We start from the raw sequence: 24,581 nt of genomic DNA, 5'->3' as shown, positions 1-24,581 counted from the left end.
CAGGAAGCTTACTAGGTATGGGCCTCAGCAGAAAACAGTATGCTAAACAGAGGTGGTTGGCTAGAGTTTAATGAAGCGGCTATTTACAAAGTGTGGGCAGGGATAAGGACAACCTAATAATGATGTGGAAGCATCCTGGGAAGCTACTGCTTCCCCTAGGCCTGAAGGGAAAAGAGGGAGAAGCGGGTTCCTGAAGCCAGAGAGAGCTGCAGCTGTATAAGGCTCCTGATGGGAGCTGTGGTCTTCAGTTAGCGAATACAGCCAGTGACATGTTGGTAAAGGCTTAACAACAGGCTGTGGTGAGGAGCCCTGATTTGTAGTGTTTGCTTGTTTCTGTGGTGTAAACACTTCCCATCATGGCCATTTCCATCCTCCCAACATGATGTTACTGAACACAGAGTTAGGGTGGGAAGTACATAGCTCTTGTGAGTGGCTCCAGTACATTGCTGTGGCTATGTCAGGCAGCTGCTCAGTAGGGTGGCTGCTGGCCTGGTTCCTACTAGGGCCATCAGTTGGCCGAATCCCACCGGAAGCCAATGTGCAGGAGAAACCTGGTTGCTGCAGTCCTCACAAGTCAGCCTCGTGGAGCACAGAGCATGTTGGTGAAGTATTCAGGCTACATAATTTTGGGCAGGCCATGCCTCCTCAGTCCCTGTATACTCATTTGTAAAAGAACAGAATTGCCTTGGATGTTCTGACCTTTTCTACACTAAGATTCTCTCATTTCTCTTTGATCAGTGGATTCAATGACCTAAATGGGTAGTTCATTTAGTCATATTTGCTAACTTTTCAATGGGAGATGCTGTGGGCCTCTGCACTCAGAGCTTATGTCTAATCGGATGGGGGTTGGGAGCAGAGATAAGATGTGCACCAGTAGGTCCAGCTGCAGACAGAACCACAGATGTTCAGAGGAAGTGATTCTTTATAGCTGGCGTGATGAGGCTGTTGATGGCAGAGATCTGGGGAGAACTTGTTCTGTAGTTGAGAATTTGTTTTCCCAATGGGGTAAAAACAAACATTTCTTGATGAATAGCTCAGTCTACTTATACTAGTTCTCTAAATATGGGCCTGGTATCATCAGCATCTGCTGGGACCTTGTCATAAATCCAAATTCTTGGGTTCCACCCCAGACCTACTGATTAAACTCTGTGGCAGGGCTTAGTAATCTGTTACTCTGGGTGGTTCTGATGTGTGTGTACATTTGAGAAGCACTGAGTTATACCATATTAGTGGTTCCAAACTTGGCTGAAAATCAGTCATTTAAGGAATTTCATTTACACACAAACACGCACACACACCCAGACTTCTGGGCTGTATTTCAGACCTGCTCAATCAGAATCTCTGAGAACTAGGATCCCGGAGAGTTAAGTGTTTCCTAGATATTATAAGCTGTGTTATAAGTTTTCTCTACTCTTGATCTTAATTATCATGGTAACACTGAACTTGTTTAATTATTTGCCTTGCTAGAACTGCTGAGTCTCTTTTCTCATGCATTCTCTCTCTAAACACTTCAGAATTGAAGAGAAGGCAGTTGCCTTAGCTGGCACTTTGTGCAGACTGAGGGTGGAGCTGGTTGTTCTGGCGTGGAGTGGGTGGTGAAGTGTTGAGAAGGTCGAAACCAGACAGCTGTGTAGGTCTCTGATGTCTGACTTTAACATTGCTTCATGATTTAGTATGGGCAACGTCTCAGAACATCAGACACACCCTTTATCAAATATTAAGTACAAAAGCCATATTTTAAAAGAAAATTACAGTGATTTTGGGATTGCCTCTGCCTGATTATGGAAATCTTGATGGAAATCTTGATGGAAAAGCCTTGTGTTTGTTCATGTGGAGAACTTAGGACAGGACTTCTGGGAAGTGAATTGGGCAGTTGTTGGTCATTTGAGGCCAAAGTTCTTCTCTAAATACTTTGGAGAGTGCGCTGAGGAGAACTCGCCTTTAGCGAATATAAAGCTATGAACATACTTGTAAATGCCTTTTTTGTGGACATGTGTTTTCATCTCTTATACCTAGGAGAGGAATTGCTGGGCCTTAGGCATGTTTAACTTTGCAAGAAACTGCCAGTTTTCCAAGTGTACCATATCATACTTCCAACAGTCACATGTGGGGGTTCCAATTGCTTTCCATCCTTGCCAACACTTGACATTGTTAGCCTTTTCCATCTTATCAATTCTGGTGGGTGTACAGTGTTATCTGTGGTTCTAATTTGCATTTTCCCGATGACTAATAATGTTGGACACTTTTTCATGTACTCTCTTACCATTCATGTGGCTGCTTTAGCAAAATAAGAAGGGGAACTTTTAAATACCTTCTTTTCTACTATTATCTTTGAAGTCTATTTTTTTCCACTGCAGTTTCACCCATGATTTCAGTTGCTCACCATCCTTTAAAACAGCATGGACTTCTTGAATGTCATACCTTTGAAAATGAAGTGCCATCTGCCTCTTCACTCTTTCAGCCCCAACTCAGATGTCACCTTTTGGGTCGGTTAAGCCTCTGTCTCTGCCCTATGTCTATAGAATGTTTCTTTTCTCTGCACTTCATGGTCCTGAGTGTACATCTGTGTGGTTGTACTTGCCACGTTGTGTGCAAAATTCCCTGCCTCACTGAGGGTAGGGACCTTGTCTCATTCTTCTTTGCAATCATGATGCTTATCATATCATCTTACATAGAATCCAGGTCCAATATTGTTGAATTAATTTATTATCCATGTGCTCCAACAGCTCTGAGAAAGGCTGAACATGTTAGCTTTAAATTGGGGACTAAGGCACAGACCCAGAGGGGTCAGACAACTTGTCAAAGGTCAGCATGTATGTTACAAAGTCAGGGACTATGTACTATAAAGTTTTGACTTTTTTATATTACAGTTTTCCAAACAAGTGTTGTTTTAGGTACAATGTTCTTTGAACTAGCTAGCTACATGCACCTATGTACATGATGACTTTTGAAGGCATGTGATAGTTTTAAGGGAATCCATTTCCAGATCCTCAACTTGCATATGTGCTTACTTATAATCGACTAGCCTAAGGAGGTTCCTGTGATCAAGCAAGACATCATGCTGGTTCAGTGGTCCCACCTTCCCTTTTACAAAGGCTGGTCTCGTACTGCATATAAAAGGGTAGACCATTCACCCATTTGTTTTCTTCCTGAGGTACACTGCTGCAAGATGGAAAACAAAAACCTCCAGGCCTTGTAACAAAGGGACAATTAGAAATATCCATGACTGGAATTTTGCAGTTCAGGGGTTTCTTTTTAGCTTTCACAGAATTGCAGAAGATCCTAATCAAGCTGTTAACTGATAATTTAAAAATTTGTTATTTATGATAGAGTATATCTGGACTTTGGCTATGTAACTCAGAAGATTTCAAAGAATCCATTATATCATAAAACTTCTTCCATAAAACTTTTCATGGGACAGTGTGTGATGGGACAGTGCAGCTAGTGTGGTTAAACCTCTTGACCTTGGCTTGCTTCATAAAAACCAAGAGAGTGAGATAACTTATTTGGCAGAAAAAGAAGACATCAGTGAGGGTGGCATATGAGATCTGGCAGTTCTACCTCGGGAGTTTGGTTTTCATGACATGTTGGTATCGGCAACTTTTTCTCTTAAACTGGCTTAAAAAATTTCTTCAGCTTTGCTCGGCTTTTCACCTCAAATCTTTGAGTATCTCAGCATAAGGGATGTATGCAGGGGAGGTTAGGTGCTTAAAGTGAGGCTGCTTTCAAGATTAGGGTCACACTCTTCCATGTTATTGAAATTTTTTTCCAAGGCAGAATTCCATTCTAATATTTTGGCTGCTGTGAGAGGGAGTTCTTGGAGTCTTAGGCTGACTTTTATCACTGTCCTTGTCATCGCTGACTCCAATGCCATGTTTTGCCGTCTCCTCCAGGTCTTTGTTGGTGGGTTCTAGTGCTGTTTCTGTCAAAATTTTCTCCACCCTCCTTCCTTCATGTCATTGAAACCTTTTCCACTTGCTGTGCAATATGCATTATGTTTTTGACATTGTTCTTTATATTTTCTGTAACACCTTCAAAGTCTTCAAAAATTTTCACACAGCCTGCCAAACGTTTCCCCAAGTTATTGATAGTAGCCTGCTTGATGCTGTCGCATGCTGTGCCAATATAATCAATAACATTGCGAGTAGTGACTGACTTCCAGCAGTCCATCATGGTGGTTTCCTTGTTGGCATTAAGAGCCTTGAAATCATTGCTATAAAGCTCCCTGGTGTAGTGTGCCTTGAAAGCTTTTGTTATGCCCTGATTGAGGGGTTGGATGAGGCATTTTCTATGTTGGAGGGGCATTTTCAAGTTCTTCGTGGCAATGAACTGGGGCATTATCCAAAAATAAAACCCTGAAGGCAAGGTTTTTGCCATGTAGGTAGTGTTCAACTTCTGGGATGAAGCAGTTGTGGAATCAATCCCAGAATATTTTGGATGCTATCCATACTTTTTTGTTCCACCTCCAATGGACTGGCATATGGTTTAGGTTTTTCCTTCTAAGTGTTTGTGGGTTTTGTGCTCTGTGTACCATTAGGGGTTTGCACTTAAAGTTGCCCTTGCACTGACACATAATAGCAAGGCTGCATGGTCTTTGATTTAAAGGCAGGAGCTTTGGTGGCCATTTGCATCACATAGATTCATTTGCCAACATTCTTGTAAAACAAGCCAGTCTCATCAGCATGAAAATCTGCTCTTCCATATAACCCTCTTCATGTATAATGCTTATCAGGTATTTTTTAAATTCTTCTGCAGCCTCTTGATCTGCAGAACCTATCTTGCCTGTAAGCTTAACATTTTTCATGTGGTATCGCCTTTTGAAATGTGCGTGCCAGCCTGCACTAGCTGAGAAGGGTTTAACATTTTCTTGACCCGGAGTAACATGACCATACATTTCTTTGACTTTCAGCCTCACAATTATGCTGTCCACTATTCTCTTTTTATCAGTTGTCATCTCATGAATCCACAAATTTTGCTGCCTTTCCATCTTTTCCATAGCTGCATCATGCACTGTAGATGTTACTTTAGCACTTTCCGGAGTGGCCTCATGTACAGAGTGTGAATCTCTTCTTCCTTTTTTTTTTTTTTTGGATATACCATATTGTTGATTCATTAACATTGAATTCATGGCCAACAGCACTATAACTCAGGCCTGAATGAAGCTCATCTAACACACATTTTCTCTGTAAGACACATTGCAGACTTCTTGCATTTAGGAATGCTAGACAGTGCTTTAGCACTACGTTTGGGGGCCACTTAAAATAGTGAAATCACCAACAAAAAGGACAAAAATGTGAAAAAATATGGCACTAGAAGACTGCAAAAAGGGTATTTGTTTACATTGAGCTAAAATAAGATGGCAGAGCATGGCCTTGTTCAAGTTCAGCTGGGAACTTGGGCATAAGACTGTTCAAATTTTTTGCTGCTATGCACATGTCAATAAATGAGTGTCATAAGTACTGAATTTGGGGTTACACATACATTTTATCGAGCAGGCAAATTTGCAAATATAGAATCAGCGAATGAGGATTAACTGTATTTATATGGATCTCTTGCAAAATAGTGATTAGTAATTTTTTAAGCGCAAATATATACTTAGAATACAATTTTGTGGGGAAAGTGGAATGTAAATGAGTTAAAGAAAAACAATGTGAAATTTCTGATCTTTAAAAGAAGAGCTTCAGATGGAGAATGGGTACTATACTGTAGTCTATTGCATATATTTTTAAAAAAGATTAATAATTTAGTTTTAGAATGTCATTATCAGGATGTCAGAAAATAATACTTTGCAACTATTGAAAATGATGAAGACTTAGATGTTAACTATATTTTTGGTAAAAAGCTTTTCAAAATTCTTTTAGGGAGAGGTGCAAAATGGACTACAAGGCAGCTTTGGTTTTGCTGTTCCGCTCTAAGTTTACAAAACAAACAGAAACAAAAAACCCCCCAAACCAAAACTTATCTGTTTAATTTTTAGGGAAATATGTTGGCACTTTCTTCGAAGAATTTTTCAACTGTAGGAAAAGTCATTTCCTCCCTCTTCACATTTCTGAACACCCTGGTTTTGATTTGTAGTTGTAAAAAAACCTGAGTACTTTGAAATGAAACCACAGTATTCCTGAGAGGCCTGATGGAATGCCCTGATTTCCCCCAGAGGACAGGACAAAAAAGCCTTGAATATCCTCAAGCTGCTAGAATTCTGGATGCTTTAGTGTAAAAGATAAATCTTCATGTACAGTTCAAACAACACAACAGAAAGCTCTTCTGATGTCCGTCAAGGCTTTTCCCTTGATTGTTCCATACAATTAGTATTCTTCCTGGTTTCCTTAATGTTTCTTGCCTTGAGAGGCTGTCAGTAACTCCTTACACGTGTGGCGGGTGACCCTCACAGTTCTACCTTGGACCAAACACCAGGCAGTCTGCGGGGCCATCCTTGCTGCTCTTCACCTATGGTTGAGGGTCATTCACCACAATTTCTCCCAAGATGACTTATTCACTGACTATTTTGGTTAATCATTCATGAAGCTTACGGTCTGTATTTGGGAAAAGAAAACATTGCACTTTAATCCCAACATGAAAAACTTATATTGCTAATTATTTTACATCATCGCGTTTGAATGGTAGCTCCACTCTCCCCTGAGCAGGGGTAGAGAAAAAGTAAATAAACACCGGATGCTCTCCAGCCTCTATGGTGTTGCTCAAACCACGGAGGCAGAGCTCTCTCGGGCCGCTCTAGTTGGGGCCGGTGCGTCTGCAGCTGCAGCGTCCGAGGTGGGGCATCAGGTGCCTGGAAGAGAAGGGCGCGCATGGGCTGGGCCAGGTGCAGGGAGAAGGCACGTGGGCCGGGCCAGGTGGGCCGTGTCGGAGGATGAGGACCAGGTGCAGGGAGAAGGCGCGTGGGTCGGGCCAGGTGAGCCGTGTCCGAGGATAAGGACCAGCTGCGGGGAGGAGGAAGGCACGTAGGGCCACTTGAGCCGCGTTTGAGGATGAGGACCAGGTGCCAGAAGCAGGAGGCTGAGCGTGGGTCGGGCCAGGTGGGCCGCATCAGCGGATGAAAATGAGGTGCGGTGAGGAGGAGGTTGCGCGTGTCCAGGTGGGCCGCGTCTAGCCGGGGGAGGCCGAGGACCGGAAAAGGTTGCGCGGGGGGCTGTCCGGGGCGCGGTCGGATTACGCCACTTCCGGCGCTGGTCCGCTTCCTAGTGAGGGAAGGGGCCTGAGATTGGTGCAGCCTGGAGGAAGGAAAAGGTGAGGAGGGACGGCGGCGGCGGCGGAGCTGACGAGCGCCGGGGACGGCCGGGGGCGCTCTGGACCGCCGGGTTCGCCCGCCCGGATTCGCCCGCTAGGGCCTCCCACTAGGGCTTCCCGCTGGGGCTGCTGCGGGTTCGCTTGGTGGCGTGTCTTCGGCCTCCCCGCCCTCGCTCAGTGCCTGTGCTCTATGTTGCAGGTCTACCCGGAGCCCCGGAGCGAGAGTGAGTGCCTGAGCAACATCCGCGAGTTCCTGCGAGGCTGTGGGGCCTCCCTGCGTCTGGAGGTAAGCGGGTCTGTACGCGGGGATCGCGGAGCAGGGGTTCATAAAGGGTCGGTAGGGGCGCGAGACCACTGGGCGGGCGGGGGCGCGGGCGTTGGCAGGGGCTCGAGGGACCAGCGTGGGCTCAAGGCGGTCGGCCCAGGGCAGCGGCGAGAAGCAGCGGTGCCCATAGACCTGGTTCGCGGGCCGCTCCCAGGGAAGGGATAAGCCGCTCTATGGAGCCCTAAACTTTGCTCTCTTTGTAATAAGAAAATGTGATACAGGTGGTACACATATTTGGCAGCCGTTTGTCACGAATGCGATGTGATTTCTTGGCTTTAACTCTGCTTTTAGGGGTTCTCCGAGGACCTGCATCCAGGTCTGGTCAGGATCCTCAGAAGGTGATAAGACACAGCCGAGCAGAGATAAAATGGTTTCCAAATCTTTCCAGCCTGATTCCTGTGTGTTTTTTTCTTTCTTAGGCCAGTATTAGGTGATTTTTACCCGCAACATTTGATGTTTAGGTTAGAGACACACAAACCTATGCTTTGGGGAGCACATTGTGCCGTGTCTTTTCTTTGTTGCTTAAGTTTTGTCACTGTACCAAGTAAAGTCTTCCAGTGGCAGTGCTCTCATTTTCATTTTTTTTTTTTCATCTTAATATGTGTGGTTTCTTGTAATGCTTGGGAATTATAGGCTGATGTGATTTTGGTCGGTGTAATTCTTGCCTTTTCTGCCCCCTTGCCTACTTTACTACTCATAGCCTTTGTTATCTGAGACGTGAGTTTTGTACTAAGCTCCTAGATAGAGTGTAAGTAAGCATCTCTGACAGAACCTGTTATATAAAATGGTCCCATAAAGGTTTTCTGTTCCAGAAGGATAGTATCTTAGTGTAGGTTTCTTAGGAAGATTATAACGACAATTTAACTGTTAATTGAAATTAGACGTGTAGGAAGTCCTATAGATGAAAGTACTGTGTTTATGAATGGTTGTAAACTCTTGGATATTTTATTTTTGGTAGTATTTGATGTCTGTGAGGAAATCATGTACAGATAATTGAAAATGCTTAGTGGCGATTTCAAAGACCATAGGGCCATTTAAGTGTGGGAGACATTGTTTCAGAAGAGCTTTTTCTTCTGCCAGATGAGTTTTGTCATTTTTATCATTGAACTTCCTTATTTGGCTGTGATAATATGCTTTGCTTTTTATAACCTTTTTTGTGGGATTTTATTATCCTCTTCAAACTAATGAGGCATTATTATAGTAAATTTGAAATTTAGTTTGCACAAATTATGACCTGACAACTTCAGTGTAAAACTTTTTAAGACAGTGTTTTAAAGTGTTAAAAAATTTTAACACTCATTGGTTTTCCAAAGGTTGCTGTTGAAATTTAATGTAGTGACCTTTTTTAATAATTAAGAATTTATTTAAAGATGTTTTTGAGTTCATTAACATACGTCAAGCATCTAGAACAGTGCTTGGCACATAGTAGGCTTTCAGCTTAAAATAGAGGCGAATTTTGCTAGCATTCTTTCAGGGTCAGTTATAAGTCACACTTAAAACTCCTAATTACATTAGAGATAATAAAAATTAAAAAAAACAGCATATCAAAAATCTCAAATTGTTTATGTCACTCTGATTTTTAGAAAGTTACCTTGAAAAAGAAACTTGTGTGGTATGGACCCAGTTTGGGCTTCCAGGCTTGTTCTAATCCATGGTAAGAAGGGACAGGCCTTTTCCACAAAAGACAGCCTTGCACTTGGATCACAGTGCAATAATTCCCAGTGATTTTAAAGAAAAATACATAGAAAGGGAGTGAGGAGGGAAGGACCTTGGCACTTTTGAAATGCATTCTAGGTTTTACACATTTCATTTTCACAGAATTCTGAAAGACTGACAAGAAAGCTTTTGAAATTACAAACAAAACTTAAAACTGGTAACTTGAATTCTAGATTAGCTTTTGTTTTACAGTTATTGTCAACGTGCTATTTTCCCAGCAGTTCAGAGTGAATTGTTTGTGATAGACTGTCCATTTTTGGTATATGTATTTTCTTGTTTACCACCATGTTAAACTCTCCTAAGACTTTTTAAAGGAAAAGAGGAACTGAACATCATGATTACGTTATCATTTTAATGCATTCACATCTTAATTAGCTGTGGAAAATAGGATATGATTATGAAAGCTTTAATTTTAAAGGAGTAGTATACAGTTTGCATTTATTTTTAGAACAGTGCCTCACATGTTTTAGGTGCTAAGTAGATAGTAGCTATTATAGTTATCCTTTTTTTTGTAGTTTCAACCATTGTATTTTTTTAAAAAAAGTTTACCCAGTACCCCATATACACTACGTAAAATAAATATAAGAAAAAAATTGTAAAATGCTACATTTAGAGATGTGTTAAAATTACTATATATTTTTCTTTCTCTCCTCTTTGCACACATGTAAATATGCTTTAAAGATATCCATGACATCATAGTATGCATAATGTTTTATAACATGCTTTGACTAAATATGTGACTTTTCTCATGTTAAATATTTGTCTACTTATTTTTAAAGTCTGCCTCATAGTTCCTGGAGATTTCCCATTTTTGGATGTGGAGGCCGTTTCTAAGTTTTCACTGTTGTAAACTGTGTGATAGACAATTCTGAACAAAATCCTTCATTGTTGATTATCTTTTAAGAAGAAATACACTACTAGGTCAAAGGGGTTTTAAAGGTTTTGAACACCTCACTGCCCAATTGTCTCCAGAGACATATTATTACTTTGCCTTTGCCCAGTAGCAGTATATGAGAGCGCTCTTTTCCAGTCCTGTGACTGCCTGTACCTGTTGTGTTTTCTTTTCCCCCCAGGAACATAGAAACTTCATGGGATAAACACTTTGGCTTTTCTTTTTTGTATTGTTGACAGTGACCACATTTCTGGGTACATGGTAAACTGAGACAGATGTGAGGTGCTCATGATTTCCTGCTTTGGACTTTTGAAAGAGGATGTGAAAGAAAAGCTGCTGGAATAGGAAATAAAAGTTGAAAACCTCAGACATTCGCAGTTACCTTCCAGCTTTCCCTCGAGTAACCTCTGGTTTGGCACTGGCCAGAGGCATTCTGGGGCTGCTCTGCAAGTGGGAACTCTGGAAGCTCATCTTGAGACTCTTTGCAAAAGGTGTTGATTTCCAATTGTGTGCGAGTGATATTTTAATTTTCTCTCTTTAAAAGTTGAGAGAATATAGAAAGATGTTCGTGCGGGCTCTCCAGTATTATAATCAGTTGGGCCGATTTAGCGAGTTAGGGTGAGGTTTTGGAAAAGAAATTACCTTACGTGTTTGTAAAACATTCATCTTTCCTGTGTATTTCTGAAGGATAAACTTTTATTATAGTTCTTGGCCCTAATGCTCAATTCTCTTCTAGATTTTTAGGCAAGGTTATGATTGAGATTTCACCCGAAAGAATATTTCAAAATACTATTAAAACAATTAAAACATGCTTACATGGAAACTTAAAACTTGTTTATGCAGGCTTAAGAATTAATTTAAATAAAGACAAAAGTGTTTCTTTAGTCTTTTCCCTTGGAGGTGGCATGCCCCACCCAGGTGTTATCTTCACCCTAGATTCAGACTGATAGTTAAGCCTTTTAATACAACTTTGCACTGAAGGAGTTTGAGACCACACAGCAGTCTTTCTTCTTAGCTAGTTATGTTTTGTATTACTGACTCATTGGTAAGCTGGTAATGGCAGATAATGACAATGTTTATTGACTACTTATTTTTTCCATTTATGTAAAGTTTTTTAAAAAAATTTCAATGAATTGACAATATTAATATTAGTTTTGCATGTACCACATAGTGGTTAGACATTTATATAATTTAAAAAGTGGTCTCCCCAATTAGTCTAGTACCCACCTGGCACTATTCATAGTTACGACAATATTATTGACTGTATTTTCTATGCTGTACTTCACATCACTGTGACTATTTTGTGTTTTGTAACTGCCAATTTGTACTTCTTAATCCTTTCACTTTTTTCACCCAGGCTGCCAGCTCTCCTTCCCATCTAGTGGCAAACACTAGTTCTCTCTGTTTTTGTTTTCTGTTTGTTCATTTTGTTCATTAGATTCCACACATAAGTGAAATCATGATATTTGTCTTTCTTTGACTCTAGTTCCATCCATGTTGTTGCAAATAGTAAGGTTTCATTATTAACTACTTATTGAATAAACTTTTCAAGTCAGTTTATTCATACTTTTACCAGAACTTGCCTCTTAAGGAAGTTGAGATAAATTACGTAATAAAAGAGTCATTCGAGAGACGAAAAAGACATCTTATAGGTACTTAAAAGTAAAGTAAAATTCTACTCAGACGTTGTAATTCCAATTTTTCTTGGCAAAAAGTGTCAAAGTTGACTCTGTCTTATCTTAGTTCCTTGCTAAAATGTTTCATAGGGTGAACAGTTAGTTACTTCTGTGCCCTGGTTGCTTTTCCAGTGTGGACAGCTAGACCTTCATCTCCATTTCAGATCTTTGGGTTGTTTCATTGTCTAGATTAGCACTACCCAATAGAAATATAATGCGAGCCACATTTGTAATTTAAAAATTCCTAGTAAAAATTCCTACATTAAACTAAAGCATGAAGTTAATTTTAATACATTCTCTTTAACGTGGTATATCCATAATGTTCTTTCAGCATGTAGTTAACATAAAAATATTAATGAGCTTGTTACTTTGTTTTTTTTTTTTTACAGTAGCCTTTAAATTCTGGTATTTGTCACACTCACAGCATATCTCACTCTGGATCAGCCACATTTTAGTGTTCAACGACACTCACAATGAATGGCCTCCACACTGGACAGTGTAAGTCCTAGATCATTTAAGAGGCTGGAGAAATACAGTCATCTTTGAAATTAAATGGGACATTTGTTGAGTACAGATTATGTACCTAGCAATTTCATGTACTATTTTGTTTAACCCTCCCAAATATCCTGCAAAGAAGATGGTACTTTCCTCATTTTGCAGATGAGATAGCTATGTGAAGTGGTTAAGAGGTCTCAAGTCACAGCCCAGCAAGTGAGAGAGTCAGAATTTGAACTTGGATTGAGTGGCTCAACAGACTGGGCTTCCAGGCATGCTGCTGCCTAGAGTGGAAGTAGTTGAACTATTTAACGATTGCAAGACAGGGTCGGCGTGTGTGTGCGTGTATGTGTCCATCTCCCCATGTAGATCTGGAATGCTTAAGAATTTTTTAACAAGGAGCTCTGCATTTTCATTCTGTGTCGGACCATGCAAATTGTGTAGTTAGTCCAGCCTAGTGGCATCGTTCTTAGAGGTGTGTAAGAGACAACCAGAATAAGCATTTTTCAAATGCTTATTATGTCCTGGACCCTGTTCTAAAACATGTATTAACTTAATTTTTAAGTGACTCTATTAGGTCATATAGTTATCCCCAAAGTATGATTAGAAAGCTAAGACACCGAGAAGTAGGGCACCTGCCCAAGGTCTAGTGCTAGTGAACATCTCACTGTCCCACCTCACCAGATGAGTCCTGAACAATGCAGACTCTTAAACTTCCCAAAAAGATGCCAGAATCTAAGTTGGAATTAAGTGTAAAAAGGGAAAAGTGAGGCTGGCTCACATATTTTAAGTTATCTGTTGTTAATAAAGCTGAAGTCCAAGCAGGCTGGGTAAGCTAATAAACTGCTCCTGACCCCAGGCAAGAGGAGGTGGAGGAGTAAGAATAAGACGATACAGTATCTCAGTGCGTGTCCATGCCTGCTGTGAAAGTGCTTCCTCCACTATGAGGTCAAGATAATGTCATCCGTTGTGCACTAAAAATTGTCACAGCTTCCCAGATAATGACAGGAGGTAATATAGACTCGTGGTTTTGTTCTTTTAAATGATCCTTTTGAGAAAACCATCTTCAGGAGTTGGGATGATAAGAGGGTGGGAAGTGAGAGCCAGCTTGCATTTCCTAGTGAGAGAACTTCAGGGTGAAAGGGGAGGAAGAAGCCCTTGGAATTGGAGATTGTTTTCATTTTGTGTCTAACTCTTCCAGTGCCTCCACGAAGGAGTCTTGGCTAAAGCTGAGCATTGGGCTAGATACTTGTAAGATTCCTGCTAAGTCAGGAACGTAGTATTCAATGAAACTTATAATCTCCTTCACTAGCTACCAGTTTAGTAACAAGACTTAGCTCATGATTCTAATCTTCCTTTTTAAGTCCTTGATGTGGGACATAGATATCTTAGGTCTGCCTGCTAAGCCTCCTTGGGCAACCATTGTTAAGTCCTTTCGATGCAGCTGGTCTCACTTAAAAAGTTGTGGAACTCGTATCTCTACTTATTCAGGCAGTTACTTAATACGTGTAGTAAAATAGTGAGGCACTTTTTGCCACTGCGAAATACGACTTCTGATACATGGTGACAGATGACTTAACTTTGAGTGGTGAACGCACAATGCAATATACAGTTGATGTGTTGTTATTGAATTGTACACTTGAAACTCATATAAGTTTATTAACCAATGTCATCCCAGTAAATTTAATAAAGGAAAAATAAATAAAACAGCCTAATAATAATCACTGAGATAGTAAAAAAAATTTTTTAAGACTTAATAAATTAGTGTAATCCAGTTTAAAAAAAATTGAAAAGTTTATACCATTTAAAAATTGTTACTTATTTGAAATAAACATTTAAAAAAATATGACTTGGGTAGAGGCTTAGGGGCTTAGAGGAAGCCAAGGGCATACCATCAGGTTGCATTTGAAAACTTATTCATGTAAGACATGTACATAGCTTAAAAAAAAAAGTATACTCAGGCTCAGAAAGAAACAGCTCCTACCTCTCTCTGGCCCCAGAAGCAAACTTTCAACACTTGGCTCTTTACCTTGGTTACTTTGATACTGATTCCACCTACTGTGTTTCTCCTTTTGTAGTGCTGCCTTATGCTACGCGATGGTCCATGTCCCCTCCAGCCCAGTGTGCTGCCAGCCTGTCTGTCCCTGATCCCCATCATCCAGAGGGTCTTGTCCAGGAGCCTTGTCATAGTGGGTGGGACTTCTCCCAGCCCTCCTCCATACTCTTGGACCTTCTGTTCCAGGCATGTCAAACTACTTGAGATGCCCTAGTAGTTGTTAATTGGCTCATTTTACAAATAGTGGTATGTGTTTGGTCCTAGCCACTGCTCTGGTGGCATCCTGTATATTGTTAAAAGCTTGTAATGACTAACTTTAGAAGAGAAACTGAGCAAGAGAGGTTCAGGAATGGAGCCACAATCACTCAGCTAATGAGCACTGGGACCAGGTTCAGATGGGGAGCCAGGCTGTGCCAGCATCTATCATGTGTGGTGTTCCTGATGCCTGTCCTGTTTTTGCACTTAGAGCCCCTTCTTGAGGTGGCCATATGCATGGTTTTCCTCTTTTCAAGCTGGCCAACCTTGTCTCTATCACAATTTCTAAGGTCTTTCAGACTATTTTTGCCATTTGCCTCTGTGGCATCTTCAACACAGTCATTACTTGTACCTGTGTCTCCTTGGTCTGTTCATAAGCTCTTTGAGGGCAGGTTCTCTGATATTTAAGTTTTTTGGTGTCTTTCACTTAATAGGCACTCAGTAGATATTCATTGAATTGGTTAAAATCCCTTAGGGTGTCCCACCCAGACCAGTGGCATAGGGGCTCAGCATGTCTGTTGAGTCCCACCTGCTCTGTCACAGTTTAGCCTTTTCTCTCTACCTCCTACCCCATTCAAAACTTTACTCTTCTTTCTCATCACTCCTTAAATTTTTTATTCTTTCAGGGCCTTGCTTCATGAACTGCTAGCTAAAGTATAACTGTGAACAAATAGCCTTTTTTTTCATTTCATGAACTATGTGGCTGCTGATCCTAATAAACGAGGGTTGGCTTAGGAGGCTGGGCCATGCAGCCTAACTGTAGCTGATGAGTTGTGTCTGGTCCTAGCTCTTCTTGGTGCTGTCTTGTCTTTGGTAAAGCCCAGCGGGAGGCAGCCTGGGGGCCTGGCAGTTCCCCTTTTCTAGGAAGTGTCTTAGCATCATAGAGTTTTAGAATTGGAAAGGATCTCGAGCCTGATTAGAAAACCATTTGGCAGATTTCAGTAACTCTGGTATAAGAGAAACTGAAGATGTTCCACAGAGAGCAGCAGTGGAACAGAACTTTATGTAGCCTGTGTTGAGGTTGATGTGTCAGCAAAATGTCCAGAGCTTTCTCAGACTCCTTACACAGAAATAGGAAATTTCCTCAGTCCCTACTGTGGGCGACCATAGGAGAATCTGGGGAAGCAGCACATTTGCGTATTAAACCTGTGTGTGACTCATCAACTTTTTATCTCTGGAAGGGACCCAGATTCTTTCTCCTGTTGAAAATGGTCATAGCCTGTTGGTGGTTTTGGAAGTAGGTAGAGGCATTTGATCGAGGTGAGATGCATTAGGTGTTGGATATGATGCATTCTGCATGCATGCAAAGTGTAAAGAGGGCTGCACTCTGCAGCCGATGGTGTGCTTGCAGCTGTCACTTTAGGCACCGCTATTGCTCCATGCTGTCACTTTAGGCACTGCTATTGCTCCAGGTGTCTGTGTGGTCACTGGGAAGACCTCTCACTAGCCTCTCATACATCATCATTGACCCAGAGTGGGAGAAAGGAGTGTGTTTTTGCATGTGAAACTCATTATTTTGAATATTGTTAGGTCACTTGTGCATTTTGCAATTGAATAAGGATGTCCAGTGTTGGCTAGTTGGTGGGGAAAATGCATTATCAAGGGTTCAAGTTCTTATTTTCTAGTAAGACCTTGTGAAAAATTATGTCAGTCATGACCAATAAGTGGGAACAATGTGAATCTGGAGTTCATGTGCATGTGTGGTCTGAGAATCCTGAGGTGGCATGACTGCCTTATATCTCTGTCCATAGAAAATTCTAGTCACTCAGTGTTTTGCCTTTTGATTTCATTCCCCTCTTTTACTTCCGATTTCTCACCTTTTTTAAGTCTAGTAAAACAGACTTCTTTGAATATCTTTTAGTTATCACTTTTTTATTTTTACTTAACAATAAATCAAAATCCCAGTTGGTCTTTTAGGAAGGAGAAATTCCTCCTCCCTCATTTTTCTTGACAGATCCTTGTCCTGAGGCGGTTATGTCCCCCGAGGAGTTGCTTTAAGTCCTAGGAACCAGTGAAGACATGTTCCCGTGAATAACTACAAAGCAAACAAAACCCAAGGCCGTTCAGATCATATTTAGATGTGAAATCTGCATTTAGTATGTTTAAAAAAATAACTTTCTAGGCAGAATATTTCTGATCTAGTTTATATTAGTCTATATTGGTTGTTTTCTCTGATAGCTCAGAGAAACTAACTGGTCCTTGAGTTGAGAAGTCATATGATATTACTTCCCGTAACTCTTAATATTTCCACTTTGATGGTAATGAGTGTGTACACTTGTTCTTCAGGGAAGACTTTACAGGTAGTTGCAGAGTGTGGAGTTTCTAAATACTGATTCCAGGGTCCCCTTGGAGAATTTCTGATTCAATTAGTTTGGTTTTAACACTGACTCAATTGTATCATTAAAATCAGGGTGTGGTGAGGTCACGAGAGATCTGGCTGGGAGAGGGAACCACATGATTTTCCCATGCTTGAAGAGCCAAGAATCCTGCCCAGCTTGGAAAGGCAAAGGGGAAAGTACTTTCCACCATTTCTCGTTGCAAAACCAGGCCAATCCAGATGTGGGAATTTGAGGGATGTGTGTGTGGCAATGATCAAGAAGATCTTGAAGTAGTGATATGGGGCCTACCAGGATTATTTATCTGATTCCTCGTTTATAGAGAAAGTGTGGATGATGAGTGAAATGCTTTCATTTTCTTTCTAAAAGAGAGACGGTGATGAGGGGATGCTAGAGAGAGCCTCATAATATGCACCCCTTTTGCTTTACTTTGAACAATTTAAAACATAAACGTTGGGAGACTTGTGTAAACATTCTGTTCCTCCGCTTAGATTGCTGTATACAGACTTTTGCCCCTCTGTTCTCACTCTGAGTGTTTTACCATATTTTTATTTTGTCAGCCTTTTAAACTATGTGGTAGATCTCATGATGCTTGCCTCAATATTCAGCGTGTACATAATGAAAACATTCTATTACATAATCAAAGTAACTGTTCTCACACCCATGCTATTTTATGTTTAAGTAATATACTGTCTCACATATCGTCCACATTCACACTTACCCAGTGGTCTCCAAGTGACCTTTGTAGGTTTTCCTTTTTTTAATATAGTCTCCAAACAAGGGTCATGTGTTGCATTTGGCTTGTCATGCCTCGTTAGTCTCTTCTGTTTCCAGAATAGTTTCCCCACCTTTATCATTTATGACTGATGCAGGGTCGTTATCATGTAGAGCGTCCCACAGTCTGGACAGGATCTGATTTAGGTTAAACATTTTAGGCAAGAATTCTACAGAAGTGATATTCTGTATTCCCCTGGGTCATATAAGGAAGTGCTTAATGTCAATACACTCCATACTGCTCATGCTTAGTTCCATCACTTGGCTAAGGTGACATTCACCAGATCTCTCTCCATTGTAAAGATGCCCTTTCTCTTTATACTTAGTATGTAATTTTGGGTTGTTCTCCAAAACCTTTCACCTTATGCTCCTAGCATCCCCTCACGATCCTTTCTGAATTAGTTACTATCATGGTGGTAACCAAATGGTACGGGGCCCTTTTGGCATGAGAGTGATATTGGGCACGTAAGCTAGAAAGTTGCATTTTGGCATGTGGAAGATGTTACCTCTGCTTTCAAGAATCTGAAGATTATATTATCATTTGTGAAGTTAGCCATTCATGTCTGAGCCCTGTATTACTTTTGTACAAGTTTTCCATCATCAAGCAACCAATCAGTCTCTGACCCATACTGAAACCATGAGCTGAATTTTATCCATGTGGACTTCGAGTATGAATAGAAAAAAGTTACTTGAATAGGAAGAAACAGATAAGACATTTTCCATTGCACATATGAGAAAAAATAATAGAAATGGAGAACAGGTAAAAATGTAATACTTTTAAAAACTTCATACCGGCAGCTTAATAGTGACTGCTTGCTGAGCAGCTTCTTAGTACCAGAACAGCTACCAGAACAGGGCCATGTTGTAGGTAGATGCAGTTAACCTTTATACACCGAGGAGAAACAGATGTAGAGAGGTTAAGAAATGTGCCTGACATCTGACATTTACTGAGTGGCAGAGTTGGTATTTGAATTCAGGTTTATGGAGAGTCTAGAACTTCTAAATTTAGAATTACAGATCAGCTAAAACAAGGGGATGGTGGCAGTACAGTTGGTGGAAGCTCCGTAAAAGGGAAGAGGACTGAGGGAAGATTATGGACCCTTGGGCAGTTGATCTTTTCAGGGCACTATACAATGTAGTGTCGATAACGTTCATGTATTTTGAATTCTTAGTACATGTGTTAATTCGTCTGTACCATGCAACTGAGATGGATTTGACAAGATTTAAAATGTTTAATTGCAAACTGTTAGCTTTCTATATATCTTCCCATCACTTTTTTGGGTGTGGTGAATAACTCAGTTAAAGCCATTCAATGTAGTGAAGGATTTATAACTTAGAGAATAAAGAAATTAGAGCCAGTGAATCATTAGCAACTTTATTAAAAGCTTGAGCAAATTCTGTCCTTGTTATATTTGCTGATTGTTTCTCTTAGTGGTGAATTTATTAAAAATTCAAGTTGCTTAACTATGGATTTTGTGTGCGTGTACTGGTTATAATGTAAAATACAATTTTCCTTATGGATTGTGGTCAGGGCTTTGAAGAACATCAGATGAAGATAGTTGAAGAGCTAGGACAAGGTAGTGTAGGGGATGGGAAGCTTGTGTTGTAAGATTCATGTTGTCCCAACTTCAAATTTGAGATCTCTTTGCCAAGACCTGGAAACTTATTCCTAGTTTTCAGCATCTTGTTGGAATCTTAGTTTATAATTGACCCATGGAAGAGAAGGTAATTTCATATATAATGAACTGGGAAAGTTCTTAGGAAGATTGCTACATCGTTCAGGCAGGATGAGATCATGAGATTTTTTTGACCAGAGCATTTGTAGGAGAGAATATGTTCTGAAAAATGTGATATTGAAGAGCAAGTTAGTATTTCATTGCAAGTGGAAAACGGGGAAGTTTTTCTTCTGGTGATGTTAGTCAGTCTGCACATAATTTAGGAGGACATTCCTTGCGCCTATGCCCTGCCCTGAGAAATGCACAGATGCACAAGATGTCTCTGCTGGTAGCATTGGGGCGCACTGTGTAACAAGTAAAATCAATGCATATAACTAGGATTCAGGCAGCTTCTGTAAGTTCTGCAAGAGGGACAGCATCATGGGATTGGGATTTAGAGAAAGAGACCCTTGAAATGATGAGGCTTGAAAGGGTGGGTGTACAAAAACTTGGGTAGGTAAAGCCTACCTCTGCTTCTTGATTGGCCTCTGAGCTTCTCAAGTTGATTTGTCGAGTTGAACCAACAAAATGTCCTGAATTTTTGATGAACTGTCCTAAATAAGAATCTGAATTTGTGGCATTCTGGGGCCTAACTGCTTGGGATATGTGATAACCTTGTATGTTGTGGGGAAAGTTTTAGTGTTATCTTGGAGATTATAATAGGCATGCAAGGGGAATGCTTAGCCTAGACAGGTACCCAGACATTTTAAAAATGTTTTTTTCTAAGTTAATAGAAATTGGGCCTAGCACTTGGGATTCAAATACAGTCCTACAAGGTAGAACTAAGACCAGTGAATGGTGGCGGTCTGGAAATGCAGCAGTCACAATGTAGTCACATTGTGTCATTATGCTCATGATAGCAAGCTTTATTAAATGGTACTTATTTTGACATAAGTACACAGTATAAACATACTGGAAACTAGAAATTACATAGAGAAGGGCAGGCAGAGATAGAGCATTTTATAGCATTTAGATAGAAGTATTGGCTCCTAAATAAAAATAAAACATTTTGAATGAAAGTATTTGTTTATAAGCTTATTTTTCTTTCTCTGAAAGTATCTGAACATCTGAAAGTTCTGACAGCATCTACCCTAAAGTATTCTTGTCAAGCACTATCTACTGTTCTGACTTTTCTGATCACTCAAACTTCCTTTGAACTTTTCATTTGGTAAAAGTTATATTTGCATAGCATCGAATGGTTTATAAAGTACTTGCACTTTCTTATGTTATTGTCGTAATAGTTAATCATTACAAAGCCCTTTACATTTTTTATCTATGAAATTCTCTTCCAATCCAGTTCTTCATCTGTGTCCCACTGTGGCTTCCTTCATTTAGATCCCTATGAAAGAAAGGACTGAGTACACTTGCCTTGCCTCCCACCTCCCTCATAATCCCTGTGTATCCCAGTTTTTACTAATTGCACTGTTTGGTGAGTCTTAATATTTCAGTAGTTACTTTTATAAATTTAAGTAATATACTGGAAACCTCTATTTCTTGACTTAACATCTTAAACTTTACTCCTGTACGAAAGATGAGAAAACAGTGCGACTCCACTGGACATGGTGGGCAGGGTGGAGGAAGGGGCACTTTGTTGCAGTGGGTAGGGTGGGCATGTTTCCTGTGGTGTTGCTGTCTAGATGTTTCCTATCTGTTGGGCTGCCCCTTTCCTGATGCTATAGCTGGAGAGCAGGCTTTTCTTGGGGCTGCTTTGTCTGCACCCTTTGGTATTTTTAGGCTGCAGGTTTTTCCTAGAACCTAGTCTGGGACAGTGGAAGCAAAAAGAAAATCCAGGGAACCCATTGCCATGTTGTTTCTTGGGTTCTTAGCCAGACGACCTCTCCTTTCAACAGCTGTTTGTAAAATAAGATGGACACAAAATTTTCAACAGAACACTTGTTCTTGGCGGATGATGCCACATCCCTCTTCTTTCCTGCTGCCCATGCTTCAGTCTCCGTGGTTATTTGTGATGAAGGCTTATCAGCGCTTTCATTGCTCAGTTATCTTGCCTCTCTTCTTAGGACTTTGTCCTCCCCTTTCCCTCAGCACTTCTTGGAAGCTGTACCTAATATATTTGGCTGGTATTTCTATTTTGTAGGTGGTCCCTGTCCTTGTGTTTTGGGTGTTGATACAGTGGAATCCACAAAATTGACCAATTTAATTCTCATTTTAAACTGAAAGAAATTGGGGGCATGTTGGGTGAAAGTGCTATGTATATTGATAGAATCCATCGTCAAACTTTAATTTTATCCCTGGGGTGTGGGAGTAGGCGGAATTAAGTACAAAATCTACAGAAGCCAAGAAGGCGAAAATTCACTGCTGGATCTGTTTTTCACATATCCCCAACAATATGGACCATTTGCATTAAACTTAAATAGCACAACTTATTTAAGATTCATTTTTACTCATCTTGTTCTAAAATCACAAATTCTATTTGACAGTGTGATAGGACAAAATTATATTTTTAAACTTCATGAACCACACTCTAGAACTGTGCCAAAAGTAAATTTCTTGTGTCAAAAATAGCTTCCTCAAAAACTCATTGGAAGAACCGACCGGGCTTGTTGCATTTGAAATATTCAAGCTGCATGAATTGAGAAAGTGCTTAGTTGTTCTTATGTTGTAGGGGTCTTTCTATTAGTGCAGAGATGAGATGGTGGAAGAAAGACTTTTTTTCCTCCACATTCCTTGGTATTTTTTTTGTGGAGTATACTTAGGAATGTTATCAGCCAGTGATGACATTTAGATGGGAGTCATCTACATTTGCTTTCATATCAGTATGGCCGAATGGGTCAGAGTCTGTTGTGGTTGGCAATGTCTGGGTTTCTGTGATCAGGCCAGGTTGTTGGTTGTTGATGAGACTCTGGGGAGGGTGTGTGAGAAAGCAGTTGTGATAATAGAGCTCTTTTCTACTGTGTCATCCTGTTTCAATTCCATTAGTCTTACCCTTGTACTGAGTCACACGTGTATGCAGGTTTGCCACAGCTCTCCTTGCTGCTCTGCCTCAGCAGCTGTGCGGTTGGAATCAGACAGGGACAGCCAAGTGCAGCTGAGGTGGTGGACTTGGTTGTCTGGAGCTACTGGCCGTGATGTTGCCTTACAAGGGAGAACATTCCTGAAATTGCAGCCCATACTGAAGAAAGCAGAGTAAAGAGATGGCCTTAAGCTTTCCATATCTGTGCTTGTGGCTCATGCCATTCTTGACTTACTAGTTATGCGAACCAGTAGTTTTTGTTGTTTGTTTAAGCCAGTTTGAGTTGGGTTTCACTTTCTTGCCATTGAAAGATTCCCGGCTAACAAGATCTTCATTATGTGATGTATAACACAATCTATTTTGTGATATAAAGTTTGCTTCTCTGTTTCTCCAATGCGATATGCGGAAGGTACTCCTGATTTCCAACACTATCTATGAATTTGGAAGCCAAGGTTAAGCAAACTCTGATGTTGGGATTCGGGGGAGTCTTTCAGGTCTCACTAAGATTCAGGCATCCTCAAGTTACCTTGGGGAGCCCTGTTCCACCTCTGTCAGGTGTGTCAGCACTCTGTAGAACACCAATGATAACTGATGTATCTAATTAGAAAATGTGGTAACTCAGTTAAAAGAGAAAAGTGGCATGTGAAGGTAGGACTCCCGTAGCGGGTGGCCACACTGGTGGTTTTCAAGCACTGTCCTCACCTTTTTGGATACTCCTCCCTCCTAAAGGCAGGGCTGTTGGCCCCCTTTCTTCGAGTGAGCTTCACCGATGACTCCTCTCATGAAAAGAATGTGGTGCGCTGTCGTTTAAAGGAAAAGAACAGGGAGGTTGGCTGAAACACCCAAAGGCTCTTAAAGCTTTTGCGTGGAGCCTGCGTTACTAATCCCACTCAGAGATGGTGCATGTCATGTGCACTCACATCTCCTTGGCTGGAGCCCACGGGAAGGTGTGGCAGTGGGTGGGGGGACTCTCACCTTTCTTCCGGGGGCGGGGCGGGGGGGAGGGAGGCGTAAATGGGAGAAAGCAGTGAACAGTGAGCTGCGGCGACTTGAATTAGACAAAGGAAGTTGGAAAATAGTGCGATGAATGTGAAAATTCTGGATTGGATTAGCATCAGCTCTTATAATTTGTGCCTTTGAAATATAACAATATGCTATTGGTTAAGGCTTTCCTGAAAACCATGGTGGCTCTTTCTGCTAAATCAAAGTCGTCTTCTACCTGACTAGAGGTTTACACATTTGGGAGCTTTCACATGTGCACATGGGGGTCACCCTGATAAAATTGTCTTGCCAGATGGGCGCTAGTGACGGTTGGTTGATGTGTATGACACAGACCGATCTTCTTTGTGTACTGGTGAGCCCTCCTTATTTCAAGTATTAGTTTAGGAACTAAACTTGATAGTAAATGTGATATAAATAAAGAATATGTTGAAATAGGGTATTTTTATAGGAGTAACAAAAGTTAAGGCTGGGAAGTTAAGTTTGGGCAAGATTGCCAAGTCTTTCACAGTCAGTTTTAGCCATTTTGGTGATGTGTCACTGATACTATTTTATGGGGGGCTAGCGGTCAGAGTGGTGAGTACTCTGAGGAGCTAGTTACTCTGGGCCTCTGCTGGACATGTGAGAGAGGGACACTGGGTGGGGTACAGAGCCTTTTAGGCCAGATGGTATCTTTCTGATATAGACGGTGCACCTTCTCTTTCTGCCTTTTGTCTACAACTGAGTATCTGCACGTGTGGTAAGACCACTCACAGTTGTCATCTTTCAGAAATCCTTTCTGAAATCTTATGGCATGTGTTTTCTTTCCTTCTTAAGGCCAAGGTTGAACCTTCCTGTGGCTGTAGCATCCAGCACATTGCCAGTGGGGCTCTCAGCAGCCTCAGCCTCTTCTGAGGGAAGGCCATGGCTTGGGTGAGCACCTCTCTTGCCTGCTGGAAAGGGAGTCCTGCCAAGCCTTCAGAAGTGTCTTCTTTGGGAGAGTGCTGACTAACATGAGCCTGGTAGTCTCCTTGTCACCCAGTCCCAGCAGCAGTTTCTTTTGTCCCTCTCTAAGTCATCCAGAGCCTGGGGCCTCTTTTCTCTGGAACCTTGTCATAGGGGATGCAGCTCTAGTATGGAGGAATGC

At 41.1% G+C, this 24,581-nt stretch overlaps 1 protein-coding gene across 4 annotated transcripts in view; it reads left to right on the top strand.

Moving 5' to 3' along the window:
* ARHGEF7 (Rho guanine nucleotide exchange factor 7) overlaps window positions 1-24,581 on the top strand; it is a 128,815-nt gene that overhangs the window by 19,965 nt on the left and 84,269 nt on the right. For 2 of the 4 annotated variants that reach the window (XM_039866261.1, XM_039866266.1), the window contains exon 2: window positions 7,445-7,531. In XM_039866261.1, the coding sequence (XP_039722195.1) occupies window positions 7,445-7,531 (87 nt within the window). Of the gene's footprint in view, window positions 1-7,205; window positions 7,246-7,444; window positions 7,532-15,023; window positions 15,030-23,280; window positions 23,285-24,581 lie in introns of those variants that run through there. The other 2 variants (XM_039866263.1, XM_039866265.1) reach the window with 2 other exon arrangements.

Source organism: Pteropus medius, unplaced genomic scaffold (assembly GCF_902729225.1).
Source record: "Pteropus medius unplaced genomic scaffold, Ma_sr-lr_union100, whole genome shotgun sequence".
Lineage (NCBI taxonomy): Eukaryota > Metazoa > Chordata > Mammalia > Chiroptera > Pteropodidae > Pteropus > Pteropus medius.
Note: the sequence above shows the minus strand (reverse complement) of the source record. Positions and strands in the feature narration are given on the sequence as shown.